At 41.8% G+C, this 19,286-nt stretch overlaps 1 protein-coding gene across 1 annotated transcript; it reads right to left on the bottom strand.

Moving 5' to 3' along the window:
• Window positions 1-1,118: 1,118 nt before the first annotated feature.
• c17h21orf91 (chromosome 17 C21orf91 homolog) lies at window positions 1,119-13,732 on the bottom strand. The gene is made up of 5 exons (XM_053846355.1): window positions 13,594-13,732; window positions 12,337-12,482; window positions 3,796-4,293; window positions 2,815-2,877; window positions 1,119-2,446 (listed from the first exon to the last, which is right to left on the bottom strand). Exons 2-5 carry the CDS (start codon window positions 12,461-12,463, stop codon window positions 2,271-2,273), a joined length of 864 nt encoding a protein of 287 aa, XP_053702330.1. The 5' UTR covers window positions 12,464-12,482; window positions 13,594-13,732; the 3' UTR covers window positions 1,119-2,270.
• Window positions 13,733-19,286: the final 5,554 nt, after the last annotated feature.

Below are 19,286 nucleotides of genomic sequence, written 5' to 3'. Positions count from 1 at the left end.
TGAGATATGAGTGGGAGGCTTTGGGGTCACGTCCTGAACCTTCGTCAGCTCCCTGGTATTTCATGATAAGGATCACTGGAAGTGGGGATGGTGATGGTGAAAGTAATAAAAGGAGGATCATCCCTCCCTGAATCACTGACCACAGTCATTTCCTCCAGCACAGTGGTTCACAACCTTGCTGGAGGTACCGAACCCCACCAGTTACATGTGTGCATTCACCGCATCCTTATTAGGTGAAAAACTAAATATGAATTTCTTCAAATTCAAGGCATTGGTATATGTATTTTTTCTGGTACACAAAATGCACCACACATGGACGTCACGCACGACGTTTGCTTTGAGAGGCCAGATAAAGGATATCCAACCTAAAGTACAACACATTTTGCTGTATTGCCGAAATAAAAGATCAAAATGTTGAGCATTTTAAAAACCTGTTTGTCATCCATTTTTATCAAATCCATATTCACAAATCTAATTCAGAAATATATTCATATCAAATATATATTTAGGAAGGGAAAAAAAGGAGTTGGCAAAATTCTCACTTTGAGGTCAGAATTCTGAGACTAAAATCAGCATATTCCGTTAAAATAGTCTTTAGGTTGGCATTTATCTATCAGAATCAGAATACCTTATTAATCCCAAGGTAAATTGTGTTCGCAACATGCTCTGTAAACAACATATCACAATAAATGAAACAAAGAAATACTATTATGAAGTGCAAAAAACACACTTAACACGTTGCATCTTAGATAAGTTAGCTTCAAGACTCCCACCTGATAAAACAGATCTATTGATATATATAAGCGTCCACCCAAAGGTTTCTGAGAAATGTGGACTTAGCAGTTCGTCATTGTATAATAATAACGGCTCTATACAATACTTGTGGTTTCACAGATGAGTTTTCGGATCTCCTTCTTTGTACGTGGTGACGTGTGCATGGTGGTGTTTCCCTTGTTTGTCCAGTAGAGGGACTCAAATCTCCATCTCCTTATTTATTGCCCTCGAACGCCTGGTTCGGATCTGAACAACGTTTATTTTGGCATGCCAAAACCGTGACTGTGTTGTGGAGTCAATAATCGTCCATGTTCTTATAATAATAATCATCATAAAAAGTGAAAAAAAAACACTTTTTTTATTGAAAATTTCTACAAGTAAAAAACAAAAGCAGCCTAAAGTCCATAAGGTCACACACAATAAATAGAAAATAAAGCACCACACAAACGCAGCGTCGTTCAGCGTAACAAAATGAATACTCCAGTCAAAGACACGAGTCTGAGCAGAGCAAAACTGTAAAGCCATGTTTCCACTTCACACAGGCCAAAAACACTCTAACACAGTTTTGTGATGAACTGAGAATGTGAACAAAAGACCACAGGTTTAACACTCCAACACAAGCATACGCTGAAAACTAAAACTCAAACCCTGAAAATGGGTGAAAAATATTGAAATCTCTTACAAAGAGAGAAGATACACGCTGAGAAAACTAGAACACTTCTTAGCCCGTAATGCTTCAGAAGCTCAAGAGACTCTGTCAGATCTCCGGCCTCCCCTGAACACACCAATATTCTAGAGTATTTCTACCCACTAAGGCTTTGCATTCTCTTTCTTGCATAGAGTTACATCATGTTAAACTAATCGGGGACACAGCAGTTGTCATTCTTGAACCCGATGACGGGACCCAGTAAGTCAAAACCCCGTTAGAATCAAACACAGGTCCATGGAAAAAACAGGAAATGCACACTTTGGTTTGGCAGACTGATCTCTGTTCATCTCCGTTCACTAAACTAAGCTCATGTCACAAGCAAACATTAGCTTAAACATCACATTTCCATCTCTGTGGAGTAAACAAGGCTGAATAAAACAACTGAATCTAAAGATTTAAAAAACCTCCACACAGAAATATGCAGCTTGAGCAGAGCGATGAACATCTACTCGCCCATTAGCTGGTAACAGATGAAGATTAAAAACCTGAAAAAGACACACTTGCACAGCGCACACTTGAAATGTGTTGTCAGAAACTGAAACATGACAAAAAAAAAACGAGTGTCAATTCATGAGTCAACAGCCAGAGGTTGTGACCACAGAGGTGAGTGTGTGTGCTTGTATTTGGCTTGTCCAGGTAACGCTCACACCATGAATTATTAACCGCCTGTAACACTCGCCACGACCGGGAGGACGGCTCACCAGACCGGATCGCTCTGATGCAGAGCTATTAAACCACGGCAGTGTAAAAATACTCTCTCAGTACAAACAGGTGGAAGAAAGCCACGTCACTCCACAGGGCCGTTGCTGCTGCTGCTGGCCTTGACTCCGGCCCGGCTGATGTGTAGCCAGGGCAACTTTGCGCAGTTCTTGAAAAGCTGTTCAATGGCGATGTGACGCACGTGAAGCTCTGACGCCAGTGCGTCCTTCTCCTGCACCACCGCTGTCAGCTCTTCAAACACTTCTGTGGGGAGATGAACGAGCCAGGGTCAGCACTAAAATCATCTGACAAACACAGTTTGCTTTTTCTTGAGCAAAGAGAAACTTTAGCATAATGGCTGTCACTGGTAAAAGTTTCAAAATAAGACAAGGTTCCAATGTGGCCTGGTTCAGGACCCACTAAATGATCAGCTGTGACCTAAACTCGTTGAGCATGAACGGCGCTAACAGATGAAGAGTTCTTCAGTACGCTCCATTGAGTCTCACAGGAAACAGAGAAGCTAACAGCTGCAGTACCTTCAAGTGACAATGATCTAGCAAAAATAACAACCTCCTTCTGTTCACGTGGGCTTTAGTTCACAAATGAATTTACTTATTAGTCTGATGACTTACTTTGTATCTGCCTCAGAAGCTCAGTGTTCAGTTGGTGAAGCTCATCCACACTCATTTTAGTCACTGAAAAGAGATGAACAGAATACATTGAATATTCAACTAAGTTTAAATGGTTATTTATACACATGTACCAGACAGCCAGCAGCTAACATTCCAAAGGATGCTTATGACGTATATCCAAGGCAGCAAGAACAATTCAACACTTCATTGTGGAGTTAACATCACTAGCTGTCACAGAAGAACCTTTTTCCCATTCCCTCTATTCAGTCTTTAAGTGGTGATGCAGATGTGCTTTTATTCCTGGAGGCAAAGATCACTAGGAAAAACATGAGAAAACGCTACTATTGTCGAGATGATGACCTGAGCGACACAGCGCTGCAGGAAACCCTGAGTGTGTGTATAACTTTCAGACACCGACATATGGTTGTACTATCGTCACCCACATTTGTTGTGTAAACCAAGTCAATGTAGACATGTTGTTAGCCCCCGAGGGAAAAATAGCTCCGTGGTCCTGTCTAAAAGGACCTTGAAATATTTGAGCTTGTTACGACTAGATTTTAAGGTCATTTTAAAAAATGGGAAAAGCTGTTTTAAGCTTTTAAAGGAGTTGAGAGTCTGTATGTTTTGTTTCCCAGGTAAATCAAGAACAACATTGTTCTAAAAATCATATGTATTTTTAATCTGGCTTTTAGCTTATCAATCTTCACTGTAATGTGATTTATTTTTCTATACACAATATTGACCTATAAATACTCTATAAAAAATAAAGTTTTTATTATCAGTTTTCTACACATCAAATGTATATCTACTTCACCTGATTTATTGTTTTAAATATTTTTATTGTATCCTTCTCTAGTGTTTTCACCATGCAAAACTCTCTAAGTTGATAGTGAATGAGTGGGAAGGTGCTTCCTGGACGAAGACAGTTCATGCCATGTGAGAGAAGTAGGACCACCAGGGGTGAGTAAACCTGGTACTCACGCTGGTCTCTGCTGTGGCCCCTGTCTCTGTGCTGCTTCTGACCCACTGATGTTTGACTTCTGTTCTTCCTTTCATCACTGGACCACACTCCGCCGCTGGAGTCCCGCAGAAGCCCCAGCTCCTCTGCCGTGTGGCACTCCAACATCCCCATGGTGTAGTCTGGCAGCTCCGCTACTTTGGTCTTGTCCCAGCAGGGGGTGTAGCGGGGCACCTGAGTGTCCGACTGTGGCAGCAGCTTGTGGTCGCCCTGTTGGCTGTAACACAGAAGTCTGGCAGACCGTCTGCTCCCCGGGCCGTTGGAGGAGGGGGGTTCTTTGTTCTGGGCATACTGGATGATGCGGTTCAGCTTCTTGCCAAGAGCCAGCTTCATTCCCTCATAGGCACTTCGGGACACCTTGGAATGTGACAGCTTCTGGTTGGCAATGAGGTGGCATTTCTCAAAGCAGTCTCTGTGTCCGCGCAGGGATTTGGAGTGCAACAGGGTGGCAGAAGAAACACCTGCACAACGGAGACAAAAACAAAACCCTTCAAAAAAAAAAAAAAAAACATTCAAAGGGCTCCGGAACTTCAAACGTATCATATATGCTGACAGACCGTAATGCAGAATTCACCGGCTGGATTTGCCAGAGCAAATAAAAACAAACCAGTGTGACACACAGCTGAAGCTAGCAGACTGACCTATCGCAAACCATGTACGAAAGCTGCTTAGCTTGCGTTGGATTAGCCAGCATAGATATCAGACTGCAAGAAGACAGGATAATCCCTGCTTTTTTTGAAGTATTGGAATAAACATCAGCGGTTTCTGGGCCTTTGTGTGGCAGAAAATTGCATACTAACATTCACCCATGCCCATGTATCCATCTGAAGATCTAGTCCAGATCATTATTCCATGCTTGTCATTTGGCTCTAAACCTGAATGAATGTTGTGAGTGTACCCAAAAGTTTTTGTTGCTTCAACTAACTCTGTTTCATGTAGACAATAATAAGCCTCAAGGCAACAACAACATAACCTTTATCATTGTGTGTTGCAGATAATAGAAACAATGATAAAAAATAATCTACATTGTTGCACTGCCCAGTTCTGACAGGAAAGTAGCACTTAATTGCAAATCAATGAAGAGAAACGGAAGCCTGAGCCGAGTGCGTGTTGACCTTCTTCCAGGAAACAATGCAGTGATTCTCAACAGACGCAGGCGTGTAACAGTCAGAGGTGAGATTAGGCACTGAGCACATCTCATTGAGTTTACCTCAGAAGACTTTCACAGCGTTTAACAAGCACACAAGCATGGAAAACCAGTCGTCCGCCCACACAGCCGCAGCAAGCCAGCACATGATGACACCTTCAAATTGATGGTAGATAGACATACGCAGAAGCTGCACTAGTTGGCTCGGAAACACCCACAGAGCAGAGGGTTGTCAGTTCAAATCCCACTGAGGAAGCCAATGAGGCAACTTTAGCTGACTTTGTTAGCAAATGATATTCCCACGCCAGCAGGGTAAAATTACAAGGTGGATTTTGAAGATATTTTTTTTGTATTGTGATAAGCTTGGGATGGTTGATGACTTACACGATATACCGCCAAAAACAATCTCCACGATGACAATTCTGCATCTCAAGATAAATTCGATAAACCTGCGTCTCACTCGCTGCATTGGACTTCACACGTGACCATGACGAGACCGTGACAGCGCGCCACGCTCTCCAGCTCCGCCACGTTTGACAGCCGACACCGGCGTGTGACAGTTGAGGGGAGTGTGGTGGACTTTGGTTCACCATCGTAGTTTTAAACTTATTTTTAATAAAGTGCACCTTTGATAATAACATTGGTTGACTCCGAGTCTCTGGACCCTCCTCCTTATTTTATTAGATGGAGTGGTCCTCATATGTTCTCTGACACAGTCGTCTGCCTAGGTTCATATCAACTAACAACAAACTAACCACAAAATCAATTAATGCTACGACCCGACATCAGCAACAAATTCTAAAGTGGTCAAAGTATTAGTGAACTCTTCAATAAGGCAATGGAAAACAACCATTTTAGGAGAGAGAATTGTGAAACGGTTTTTCATCACACAAGACAAAGCACTGACAGTTTGTATAAAGCTTTCGAGAATAGAATATGACTAAATGATCATTTATTCACATAATTTGTAATATTTCTTCAACAGCATCTTGGAAATGTGACTCATCTTAACACTTAAACGTAAATAATGATGTTGGAGACAAAATCCACGAACATAAAACAGTTTCAAGAGACACTGTAGTGTGTCCAACACATGGAATAGAATGAAAATGGATTTATTGTGATAATTATTGTTATCGCGGAAAATACAACAAATATCCCGATGATACTCACACAGAGCCAGGCACAGGATCATTACACAAATCTATTTTTGGATCGTGCATATTTACATCCAGGCCCTTTGACCCAGACATAGATGGGATTAGTCTTGTGAGGTAAGAACGCTGAGGGAATGACACGTGCGAGAATGCTGTACTCTGACGGGCAAACAAATCCATGGGGAAATCTGAAGTCGTGTCATAATCCTGTCAGAATTGTTCTTCACAAAAACCACAGCAACTTTCTCTTTTTGAAGCGGGAAAATCATTTGCCGATGGCCGGGGCATTACCACGGCATCCAAAGACCTCGTTCTAGCTAAGCAGCTTAGCACTCCTGTCGTTCATGGCTGCACGCATAATGAACCCAGGGGTGAGGGCACACAAACGCACACTATTCACTGGAGGTGAATCGACAGTGTTCAGCAGTGACAGCTGAATGAGTCAGGGGCAGCGCGACAGGCAGTGAAAGGGCTAACAGAGAAAGCGCTAGGCTGGAGAGCTTCAGAATATAAACAAACTCAATATCAACAAAAACAATAAATTCCATCTGACATTCCAGTGCAGGAATCTGCAAAACACTTTGAACAGAATGAAAGAATACACATGTCTTCCTAGAGATGGTAACTGACATGCTAGCAAAATAACCTTAATAGAAGTTAATTGAGTTTAATAACAATTTCAGGAAATGCTGATAATGGGATAAGGAACAGATAATTGCAAGATTTACCATCTGGATCCACAAATCATTACTGTGCGGTAGCTATGGTAATAGCTTTGTTCATCGACTGACCCTCAGAATAAATTCGAAAAAAAAATCACGAAATTATTTTGTAGTCATGTGCCTTGCTATCATTTTTTTCCAGGTTTCTGCATTACTCCATTATACAGGTGGTTAGTATTGAAATGGATAGTCTTCATATATATGTTGTTTATCATGAGAATAAAAAATAAATCAATATAATTTGCAGTTTTCCCTGAGCTACTCTTCTACTATCCTGCTTGACGGCCCCACCCCCCTTAGTACCATCAAGCCATCATTTACATTTTTGCACTTTATAGACTATTATATTGGCTTGCTTGTATGTTTTCATTTTATGGTTTAAGCATCACAAGAAAGAGGAACAAGAGAGTTGACCTAGTCTATAAGCTAAGTCCCACATTGAATAGAGAGAATTGGAAACCCCAGGGAGAGTGGTGACATTGCCAGAGCTGTAAAAGAGAAAGAACCAAAACCAAAAGCAAAACGTCGAAAGTATGGCACCATTTCACAAAAGACACATACCTTTCTCACCACATTTTGATAAATATAAATTTCCAATCAAAACGGAACAATATACAATTGTCTCCAACACATACATAGATTTTAATTCATTCATTTAAGAGGCTAAAATCCACTGATCCACGCGCACGCATCATGAGTCGACTGACTTATCGACTGATGGTGAGGATAGTCAGTGACCAAGTCGACTATCAAAATAATCGACCAAAACAAGGCTCAGAACGCACAGCTAAAGTTGACAGTTTGCAACGTCCTTTAAGGTTTCACCACTTCAGGAAGCTCTCATTTGCAGTCTGCATGTGTGGTGCAAGGACATCTGATCCTTAACACACTTCAAAAGAAGCTGACAGTTGTGAGCAGGCACCAGGGACAAATGGGACAGAGGTCATCCCCAGTGAGCTGTTGCACGGCCGAAAAGTGTGTCGTCAGCAGTCGAGCGGGCCAACTTGAACACAGAACCCACACCAAACCCTCCTGACCCTGAGGTCACAGCAAGGGTTTGCTAGTCAACAAACAAGAAGCAACCGATGCTATACTTGAATGTTTGGGCTCTCACTGCAGCCAACTGATGAGCTAGTACATGGATGCTAATAAATGCTAGTTATATGAAAATCAAAGATAAGGAAAGCCTCCACGAAGACTGATCTGAGAGTCGGATTAAAAGACAGTACGTTTCTAATCATCACTTTGGGAGCTCTGAGGAAATCCTGAAATAGCCAGAAGCTTAACGCTTGACTTCATAAAATTATGAAGGGTAGGACTCCATAAAAAAAAGCCTGTAATGGATATGCCATTTTTCGTATAAATCATGCAAAGCTCTTTGGTGGAAGAAGATATCACTCCCTTTAAGCTTCTCCGGGAAACCAACTCAAACATTTCAAATATAAGGAGAAAATATTCCAATTCACAAACTGAACTGGCAGCATTGTACGCAGTGTTTATGAAGCTGGGCATAGTATTTTCCTTGAAGACGTCTCACAATATTCGGCCTCACATCAACACATTCTGATGTTGGCTTTTTAGCTTAGCTCTCTTTTGACAATGCTCTGCGCTTCTCTTCTTCTTCAATCTTGTGACAAACTAACAGGAAACACTTGCAACGTCCGGCAGAGCCGATGAAAAACTCCAAACCAAAAGATAATTTAACTAAAAGACAAATTGCCTATAATAACTGCGGTGTTAAATCAGTATACATGGGATGTTTTAGGGCACTTTTATGTAGGTCATCACACTTTCAATGCATTGGAAATAATGCCATTAGACTAGTGGCAGAATGGAGTGTTTGCGGAGGGGAAAAGATGGATCAAAACCATGCCACAACAATCTCAGTTCATGAACAATGACATTGTTTTAAGAAAGGAGGGGCCCCAGCAGCGAACTGAAGCCTAACTGTTTACACTGTTCCAGTTGGTCCTGCTTTAGGAATGCACTTATTGGTTTTAAATAGTGAGCAAGTAAAGCCGTGTTCCGCCGTGCAAACTCACACTGTCTCTTAACAGCAGCAGACTGGTCGTCCACCTCTGCAAGCTCTTAAAGGCCAAATACATCTTCACATGCACAACTGCCTTTTTTTCCATTTCTACACTTCCTGGCTCTTGACCGCAAAAACCAGCACTTCTTGCAAATCACCTTCAAATTATTGCTATCATGGTTATGATCAGCGTTCATGTGTCGAAATAGAGGCGCTAGTGTGACAGAGGCCTGTATGTACAGTCTATAGATGCAGTACCTCCATGTTTTATTAGATTGGATAGAGTGGATTTCTATGATTGCTCTCTAAAAACACTTGACTAATAAAAACACTATCCGGCAACAAACCACTTAGGGTTACCAGAAGTACACGTGCAGTGGTTGATCACACTTCGTCCGAAGCTATTTCCTCAGGATATAGCCACTTGAAGTCAGAGCAAAACTCCGACTTCCTCAGTGCTTATAAGCCAACAGCTCCAATCTGTCTTTAACAAACAGGCTGTTTACTGAGACCGGACCTTGTCGTTCAATAAGCCAAAGTCTATGACAAAGGGGAAATAATTGTGGCTCCTGTTCAAAGATTTAATCCTGATGTTAAACAATGGAAACAACCAATGATTTTGTTTACTTCTTTGCATGGGAACGCAGACTGCACATGTGGACAAGTCTGAACAGACCCAAAAGATCTGAACCCAACAAAGTAGATGACAGGGGTGGAACAAAAATTCATGGCCGTTAACCCTACTCATCCACAACAGAGTTTCAGTCAACCACAATGGAGCCTTGAAATGTATATAAAGGATAATTTTAGACAGAAAAATATTAAGAATGAGAGTTGTTTTTGTCTAATTTGTTTCCAATTTAGGCTTTAGGTAGGGTCATACCCTCTGAACATTTTTTTTAAATATATGTAAATGAGAGTGCACATACATCTAAGCAGGCTTTTTGCTTGGAGATCCAGGGGACGCCTTATATTGAAAATTTAGTACCAACCTTTTGGAAAGGTGCCTTGAGAATGCCCTATTTTTCCCCCACTGTTTCCCACAGTAACTTTGTTGAATGTTATTAAAAAAAATTATTCCCAGACTCAAGTCTTCCTGTTGCTTCAGTCCAGCCTGTTCTTTTACCGATTAAATCTCAATTTAGATTTCATTGGTGAAAATTATGTGGTAATAAGGGACACCCTCAGAAGACAAATATAACTTAAAGCTAAGAAGGCCACACAGATCCACGTTGGTCTAGTAGCTCTGCGGTCAGTACCGTCTACTTTTTCCTTTTATTTAGCAAATAATCGATTCAGCGTACTCAAAACATCAATACAATATTACTGTATTCATGCGTATCATGTATATAATTTCTTACGCCTCTTCAGGGACTTGTTTGTGCAAGAAACTTTGTCATAAATACAAAAAACATTCTTTAAAAACGAGAGTTGTTCAGTTGAAGTGTCAGATATATCATACTTTGTTGACAGGGAGCGTGGTGAGTAGCAAGTAGAGCATCTAGTTCCTCTCCGGAGGAGGCATTCTTCAGACACTGAAATCGTTCTATAAACACTAACAGCAGCACAGCACACTCTCTACACAGCATGGATGTATTAAAAACCTTATGAAATATTTATGGAACACAATCTTGGAATTGGAAATTACAATTTCTAAGCCACTGCCTTCTCCATGCTGTCAATGTTCCAGCGCTCATAACCCGAAGAAAGCAGTCTTCAACAGTGAGGCATGTAGTGTTGATGAATAGAATTAGGATTCTGGCAATATAAAACATTTTTAAGATTCAGTATAGCTCATAAATGAGGGCTATGCACTAATAGAATATTCAAAAAGAGGGGGCATCAAGCCAGGCAGCCATGAATATGCATCAAGAATTCGCCCTTGAGATAGTTGGATGGGGTTTAGGGAACTGACAAGTGGAGAGAGCTTGTTTGCAAAACCACTCCCTCATATTTTGGAGAGCTCTGCCAGTGGAGTGATCGGACCTTTGTTCTCTTTCATTTTAATGAAGGTTGGCATAGATTATTGCAGCTTCTCGGTCGAGGCTGAGCAGTCAGTGGGCTCGCCGCTTAGCTATCCTTTCAAATCAGCCCCGTTTTAAGTCGCCACATGCTGCTTGGCGAACCGGCTCCCACAAACGCGGCGCTGCATCAGAAGCACATGCTCATTTGGGGGGGAAACATATCCCTCCAATTCTTGTTACATAATCCACGCCACTTTACAGGCAGTGAAACTGAAGAGCATACTGTGGCTGAGACATTAAAGTTAATCCTAAAATGAAGACGTATTCCGGAAGTTATTAACTCATTTACATCAGCTAAAACTTGTCCATTAGAAGGTGAAATTCCTGGAACAGCGAACTGAATGCGTGGTAATTACTAGCTAAGATATCGGGCAGTACTGCGGTGTTTCACAAAACAACTGGCGTTTATAGTTCCAGCAGACAGTTCACTATTTACAGCTGAGGTTTTAATCAATACCCCAGCATCAGGCGCTCGCCATTACTGAAGACAAATATAAATCTTTCATGCATATGCATTTCCTCCCACCGTGGGCAGGATGATACAGCCCTGCAGGAGCTCTTAGTGAGCTATAGGGCCCTATTTAACAAGCCTAACACATTTGCACTGAACACAAACACTTCTTCCGTGCAGAGACAAGGAGAGTCTTTTGAGGATCTATGCGAATAGAGCTGAAAGGGAGACTTATCTAACCCTCTTTGAGCTCCCATTCTTCGCCGAATAGGAAGCTCATTAATTACCAGATGGCAAAATATCAAACAAGTTTGAGTGGCACATCAAACGAGAGAATAACAATGAGACAGAGCTGTGGTGTGGGAGACCTATTAGCCTGCACTTGTATCGAAGACACTGTCGATGACATATGTGTGAAAGGGACGAATGAATGAGATGTCAGGAGAGTGACCGAAGTGCGTATGTATTCTCGCTTCTCTTGTTAGCTTTGTATTTAACATAGTGGACACAACAACAGATGCAGGCCAGACCACTTCAACCCATGTATAAAGCTTGTGTTTTCAACTCAAGTTTCGATAAGTTTGACGAATAAAGACCGCTGAACACCGTGACTAAGAGGTGCTGCTGTTGATGCATCCATGAAAATGAAATTGAAAGTAGCAGATGAATATTTGTCTTCAGCTGTAGTGCAGGTTTGACCAAGCAAGCGCACACATAACAACTAATGTTATGTTGTGTGTGCGTGCACATGAGCACTATTTCTTTGTGTATTAATAATCTTGATAAATTGATAGATATTTCTTAACATATTTTAAAACTAAAAAACGGCATTACCCATCACCCGCCGTACAACAGAGCACCACCACTGGTCCGAATTGTAGGTAAACATGGCAGCAACAATTCACGCATCATCCTTCAAATCCACATTTAGCTGGTTCATAACTCCCAACATGAAAGATCTCTCGCCCACTTACCTTCAATACTGAGTTCAAAGCAGACGTGGCAGAAAGACAGAGTTCCTGTCTCGGTCTCCAGTTTGCACACGCTGCATATATTGTCATCGTTCAGATCAATGCTGACAAACTGCTGCTCTTCATCCATGGTGCTTCTGAGGGAACAGCTGGGAAACAGAACACATGGATTAATAACAGACCGTGGCGTGAGATCCTTATCGCCAATTAGGACTCACTTTGATACCACTTCATTACAGATAAGTGTGTCGCTGTACGCCAGATGGCCTCTTATGGCTAGTCATTTCATAAAACTGAGACACTCATCAAAGCCTTGGAAGCATCTTGTTTTCTTTACTTGAGGCGATAACAATAATAATCTGAAGAGATGGTCCAATAGATTTGAACACAGGCCTATACACAGTTTTTATACACATACTTACAGCCATGTTGACGGATCAACTAGAATATGTGCAGGAAAACTAGGAGCTGGCACTTTGGTATAAACAAATAGTGTGATTCTTGCTGCAAGTAGTTCAGCATATTCAAGTCATGCTTCTATTTTTGGTCCCCCCTAAACCAGTGGGGGGAAAACAGTGTGTGTTCTTCAGGGGAACTGTTATATAATAATGTACCCTCCACCATCAGTTATGGGGGGATCAAATAAGAGAGACCACGAATACAACAGACTGTGAAAGGAGAGGCAGATCTAAAACAAGAGCTTTAGATGCGGTTGTTTCGAATGCTTTTAAGATTCAAATGGGCACCAACTGGGGTTATGGAAAACACCAAAAGTCTCCTAAGTTCCGGGTCTTTTGTCTTGAAAGCAGCAACACCAACGTGTTGCCTTCCACACTTTGGTGGGGACCTAAACAGGTCGGAGCCCCTGACAATAATACTATATATTATGAAAAGGCAGGCCGTTTTTTTATGGTCAACTGCGTTACAACGTACAACTTCAGTGGGAAACTACACAAAGAACCAGGAATAAACTCTGGTAAACAGCTCACAGTCACTTTGTTGTTTGCTGCCTCAACTTTCAGCTCCGTTACAATCCCACGGCATCATTCAACGAAGAGTTCCCCCACATTGTCACGTAACTCTGGTCCCTACCGTTCCGTGTGGCTCATATTTGACCAAACAAAAGGCGATAAAACAACTGTTTCGCCAAGAAGAAGTTAGCAGCTAGCAGGACTGGTGGGTTCGTGACCGTTACTTGTCGTCATGAAAGCCTCACACTTGGTTAACAGCGCTTCAACTCGCAGTTGGTGTAACACTTACCTTCCTCTTCAGGATTTCATCAACGAAGACGTGTCTTTACAACGCGGACACCTCGTTTCTTCTTCGCCCCCGGGAGCGAACCAACAGCGGAGAGACGACACGGTTCGTCACGGCACATCCACACAGAGACACTCCGCTTTCAGCAGAACGAACCACTAGTTTCCACCCGGGGGTGGTCGTTGTCAGTGTAATGAGGATTCCCAGATATGTGCTGCAAAAAATAGATACATTTCAAACTAGAAAGAGTGACGGTATTAACATTTATATCAATGAATATCCATACATCTCTCACCAAAAACACGTTCGTAACCGTCGACCCTCGTGACTCTATTGGTATGCTCCACTAGCGTCATGGTGACGTTCCTACCCATAAAAGAAGTGGATTGTGTGGTTTGTTTGGGAAACAGTCTCACGTCGGTGGTGCGGAGTCATTATTGACATATCTATATGTTTAATCGTCTTCAATGTCGCAAAGTTTGGATATTTTTTTGCCTTCTCATATAAATATATGTGTTTGTTAGCCATCCCTGGAGACTACATGTGGGAATTCCCACCAAAAGTGAATATGAAAGTATCATTCGAGTGTTTTTTTTTTTATCCAAGAAGATCTTTCACTTCATGTGTTTGTATGTTGATGGGTTTTACATGTTGGGCTTAAATTTGCTGATTATACAGTGGTACCTTGGTTTTCGAAGGTCCCGGACTTCGAACAAATCAGAGTTCGAACAAAAATTTCGAGATTTTTTTTTGCTTCAGATTTTGAACGAAAATCCAGAACTCGAACACCCCTGAAAAAGCTGACCCACGAGGCGCTTTGTTATTGTGTATAACGCAGCCTCTGTATGCAGACGTGTCCCGTTAGCTACATTTACTGACTGTTTTTTCTTCATATTGAGGTGTAAAACCTTTCCTGTCTCCACACTGGACCGTGGTAGAGTGTCACAGGGGAGGTGCTCGCTCTCCACACCTCCGAGGCTGGAGCGCTCACTCCAGGGTTTGATGTCCTGTTGTGGGCTGGAGCTGGGACAGGGATGAGGCGAGTCTGGGACAGAGCTAAGTTACTTGGTTTATGACTTTGTCACAGCCAAACTGCACAGAAGCGCACATTCAGAGCTGGACACGCACCGGGCACCTCTTCACTTCTGGAGAGACGTCACTCACTCAGCAACCCCTCCCACATGCAGCGGCCACACACATGGAGGAACAGCACCTGCAGCAGACACTCTACATTCACTCCTACAAAAGACTATTTTAAGGCTTGGAACCCATTCTTTCTTTTTCCATTCATTGTAATGGGAAAAATCGATTCAGATTTCGAACAGTTCACTTCTTGAACTGCCATCTCCAACGGATTGTGGTCGAGAACCGAGGTACCGCTGTATTACATTATTATACTGTAACTTCTTTTTTTATTCGTTTTCTATGGTAATTATTTATTTTTGTTTTTCTCTGAGCAGTTTATATTCTGCTCTCAGAGTATTTTTTCCCTGTTTTGTGGGTAATTTTACCGCTTTTCTTCCCTTCCCCATGCTGCATCTGCCCCACACATCTTTAACAGAAAAGAAAATTATGTAATGACCAGAGATTCTGGGAAAAAAATTGCATTGTTAATCAAAGCATAAAACGAATCACCTTTAAAAATAGGTGAAAATACTCCGTTCAACAATATTAATCCCAATTGTCCCTATTATTTTTCATTTTTTCTTCAAACGAATGCCATGGCCTGTGGTAGAAATTAACTAAATTCGCATCTAAATCAAACTAAGGGGTTGTTTTCTTAGGAGAAATCTGTTTGCTTTAAGTAACAAAACCACAGCATTAGTAAGATGGGTATTTTAAATAGACTCTGCTGCCATCTTCTGGTGAAAGTGCAATAATACAACTAGCGAACTAAAACAAAAGTATAGAAAAATACGAGGTACACACGACCTGGAGTTGTGTGACACAGCCTGTGACCCACTTTTATATTTATGCTGCGAAGAAAAAGCAGGAAAACAAACACATTCAGCACTGGCACAATGCATTTAACGTATGTGAGAGAATATCATTATGGATCCAAAACCTTGAGCGGTGGCACAATGCCGGGGCATCAGTTCCACAGCACCAATGACAAGCCTCTTTTTGTAGTAAACACATTTATGTTCAGGTTTACAGAGACATCAGATCAGTAATATAAAGCCTGCGATACAAAATTTGCAATCGAAATCTAACCCAGTGAACTTGTGTCACAGACAGACCTTGTGCAACAATAATTCAATATAACTGAGGACATCTCTGACTGGGTGCCACACACGAATCCCCGCCCCCTATTTTGTCTACCTGTCCTGAGCAGTTGGATGTGGTTCCGGTCCAATCCTTATGAAGACCATCATCCATAACTCATGGCCCATGAACTGCCCCCTGTTGGTGAGCACTGCTTAGGACCTAAAATGGGTTCAACCCATGCAGTCATGGTCAGATGATCCAGGGGTTAAAGGCAACTTCCCTGAGATGACTCATCTTTTACTGACCACAGGTCATCGATGACGGGACTGAAGCGTCCAGATCCTCGTCCTGGATTTTAGACTGGTGCATCTATGAAGCCAAGGCCTCCACCTTGGTATCATGGCTGTTGCATTCAGTAGCTCAGCACTTCCACACTCTCAGTGTTTGCTGCCAGTCTAAAGTTCAACACCAACAGAAAGTCCACGGACTCCTGTGCTTCATCAGTTCTTCAGGTTAGTTACTCATAAACCACAGCAAAACTTGCATATCCATCGATGTTTTCATCCGCAGGCGTGCTGCAGCATGTGTAATCACATGTTGCAGCACGCCTCAAATGTTGAGCAACCAGATCTGGTTCCACGAGTTCTGCCAGTCAGGATCGAGGCGGGGAAAGAAGAGAAGCTAGAGTTCCCTTCTCTGCGCTCTCTTACAGACAGATAGAATAATGGAATGTTGGTGGACAATAGAGACCTGGCCGTTATTCAAATGCATTCAGTTCTTGTTTAAAGTGTCGCTGTTAGCAGGGGGAGGAGCTTGTTTTCCAAAACACATAGAAACTATCAGCAAAATTCATATAATATATATAACTTTAATATAATATAATATAATATAATATAATATAATATAATATAATATAATATAATATAATATAATATAATATAATATAATATAACATAAGATAACATAACATAACATAACATAACATAACATAATTTAATATAATATAATATAATACATTACATTACAATACAATATAGTAGAATATAAAGGGAAAATATATGAAGAGAGAGAAGGTTCTCGAAACCTTTATGAGGCTTGTTATTTTGTATCTAAACAAACTGCAAGGCAACATGTGAAGCCCAATAGGTTAATGTAAGCAAACACTGGGGATGCTGGCATTGTTTTATGCTCCACAGTGGTGTTATTTGTGAACTAGCCGGCGTCACTTGCTCGTGAGCGATCACCTCTTGCATCACTTAAGTAGTCGTCTGCTAATAGCTTGAGTCAGACCAGCAGAAAGGTCCCTCAAACAAAGGAGCAACCAGACAGATCAGGTGACAAGAAGGAAGTCAAACAACCTGCTGGAGACAAATCATAAATGATAACCCTGTGAGATGAGATAACTTTATGACTTTATAATATTCCGCTGCGTCACCGTGGTTCCTGATGGCGACGGTGAGTCCATTTTCAGTTGCACTGACTGTCAATAAAGGGCCCCATAACATCACACTCTATCTTTTAAACAGATCTTTCCAGGATTCTTGGGGCCTCTATGCTTTGTTTGACCCGTCGACTTGGTGACTAACACGCTGCTGACTAACAAGAGTTTGCTTCATCCATCACTCGTCGGGGAAGAATGAAGAGACTTGAGGAAAAAAAAGGGAAATGACTCACCCTCAAATACAGCTCGACCTTTCACCACACTTTAACATTGACAATTGAATTTCTATAAATGCTCTTCACCGCTTCGTGTTAAAACTTGTAAAGTATTTGCAAGGCTTTTAAATGGTTTTACCGTGCACATTGTAGATTTGGCTGGAAAGAAAGAGAAGCAAAACACTGTCGTCATGCATGTGTGTTATCTGATGTTATTTTGTTAGGATTGGCAGTGGATTTCCTAAGAAGGGACACTCGCTCTGGGTGTGTTTTTGGATTCAAACAACTCACACAAGCATCACAGAGTTTGTGAATTAATATTTGTAAAAGAAAGGGGCTATTTTTATTTTGTTTTTTTCTAGGGGAGGGAGTTTTGTGCTCCCTAATGTATCAATAACACTCTCCTTTCATTGGACAAAGACTTGTCTGGCAGCATTATTTGGGGGAAAAAGTGTCAGTGCGAGGCTTGAGATGAAATATTTACAGATTTTTTTGTATGCATATAAAAATAGGTGAACACAGAAAGAAATGTCCGGAAAAAAAAATGTTTTTTTAAATTGCTGTATGTAGTTTATTTGAAAAAGCGTCACAGCAGAACACTGGATTCTACTGTAGTTTAAGGATCCCTCTGGTTTCATGTTTCCATGATTGCTCTGGTTTCCTCCGGGCACTCCGCTTTCCTCCCACAGTCCACACACATATAGTGACCCTAAATTGTTGGCAGGTGGCAGTGATGGGTGAGTGCATCACAATGTACCGGTGATGTGTCCAGGGATAGACTGCCATAACTCCACTGAAGCATAATGAATAAATATCTAAATATGTTTTGTATAAATTAATATATGTGAGAAATTCGAACTTGAGAGGAAACTAAATCAAATGTAAATAAGTACAAAACATCATGTCAGAACAACTACCATTTACAAAAGTGCAAAAAAAAAATGAATCTGAAAAACAGCAGGGTCAGAAATATAAATATATTTAGTTAAAGAAAAATGAGTTTTCAGGATGGATGCTGATCCTCTGCATGAGGATGCTGTTGTCAGAAAGAGGGAGGGTCGATGGAATAGTGATTTTATTTGGAAGCAAACAACTCAGATTCTGAAAAATCAAAGCCAGAGCAGGGGCCGCATGTGGCCCACGAGCCACACTTTGGACAGCTGTGCATCACAATAAATAAACTGCTAGCACTAATGTGTAACGTCCATTTGAAAACTGGAACTGAAAATGCAACACCTAACAGAGATGGAATTATTTTGTAGGCATGAACGGTGACGGGACTTTGGCAGCGGTGCAGAGTGTCCTGCCCAGAGAAACAGAAGCCTCAGATTACACTCATTTCTCTGACTCCCCGCAGACACCGCCTCTACAGAAGGACACTTCCACTCCCCAGCCGCCGGGGCTCTGTTGCTCGGGTTACGGGGAGGCAAGCCCTTGAGGCGTCAGGGATGGGATGTTGGTTTTAGTGAGTGATGAAAAGTTAAAGTGGTCTGAGGAATTAGCCAACAGGCTGGATTTACAGGTAGAAAATCATCGCCCCCCCCCTCTCATTCATCATCCTGCAGCCTGTGATCCCCCTCGGGGGCAGTTCCCATGCTCGGTGCCAACCTGAGCATGCTCTGTGGGGTCTGGAGAGCAGACGGCGTAATGATGTTCATGACGCTGCTCGCACGCCGGCCTGGAGACTAACTGAAGTCAGGCCTTCACCCATCATTGCCGACCTCAACAAACAGGCATCAGGGGGAGTTTTGAAAGCGCCTTTTACAACCCACATCATTTTTCGGGTTGAATAATGTTTACGTTTGACAGAAGCCACTGAAGAAAAGACCCAA

Source organism: Synchiropus splendidus, chromosome 17 (assembly GCF_027744825.2).
Source record: "Synchiropus splendidus isolate RoL2022-P1 chromosome 17, RoL_Sspl_1.0, whole genome shotgun sequence".
NCBI lineage: Eukaryota > Metazoa > Chordata > Actinopteri > Syngnathiformes > Callionymidae > Synchiropus > Synchiropus splendidus.
This window is presented reverse-complemented; position numbering and strand designations above follow the sequence as displayed.

What these genes read in the sequence shown, in the direction of transcription:
- c17h21orf91 (XM_053846355.1), bottom strand. Translation starts at nt 12,463, where the DNA reads ATGGATGAAGAGCAGCAGTTTGTCAGCATTGATCTGAACGATGACAAT. An exon ending in CTTTGAACTCAGTATTGAAG is followed by an intron (nt 4,294 to 12,336) that starts GTAAGTGGGCGA and finishes TCCGTTGTGCAG; the next exon opens with GTGTTTCTTCTGCCACCCTG. An exon ending in GGGCCACAGCAGAGACCAGC is followed by an intron (nt 2,878 to 3,795) that starts GTGAGTACCAGG and finishes ATCTCTTTTCAG; the next exon opens with TGACTAAAATGAGTGTGGAT.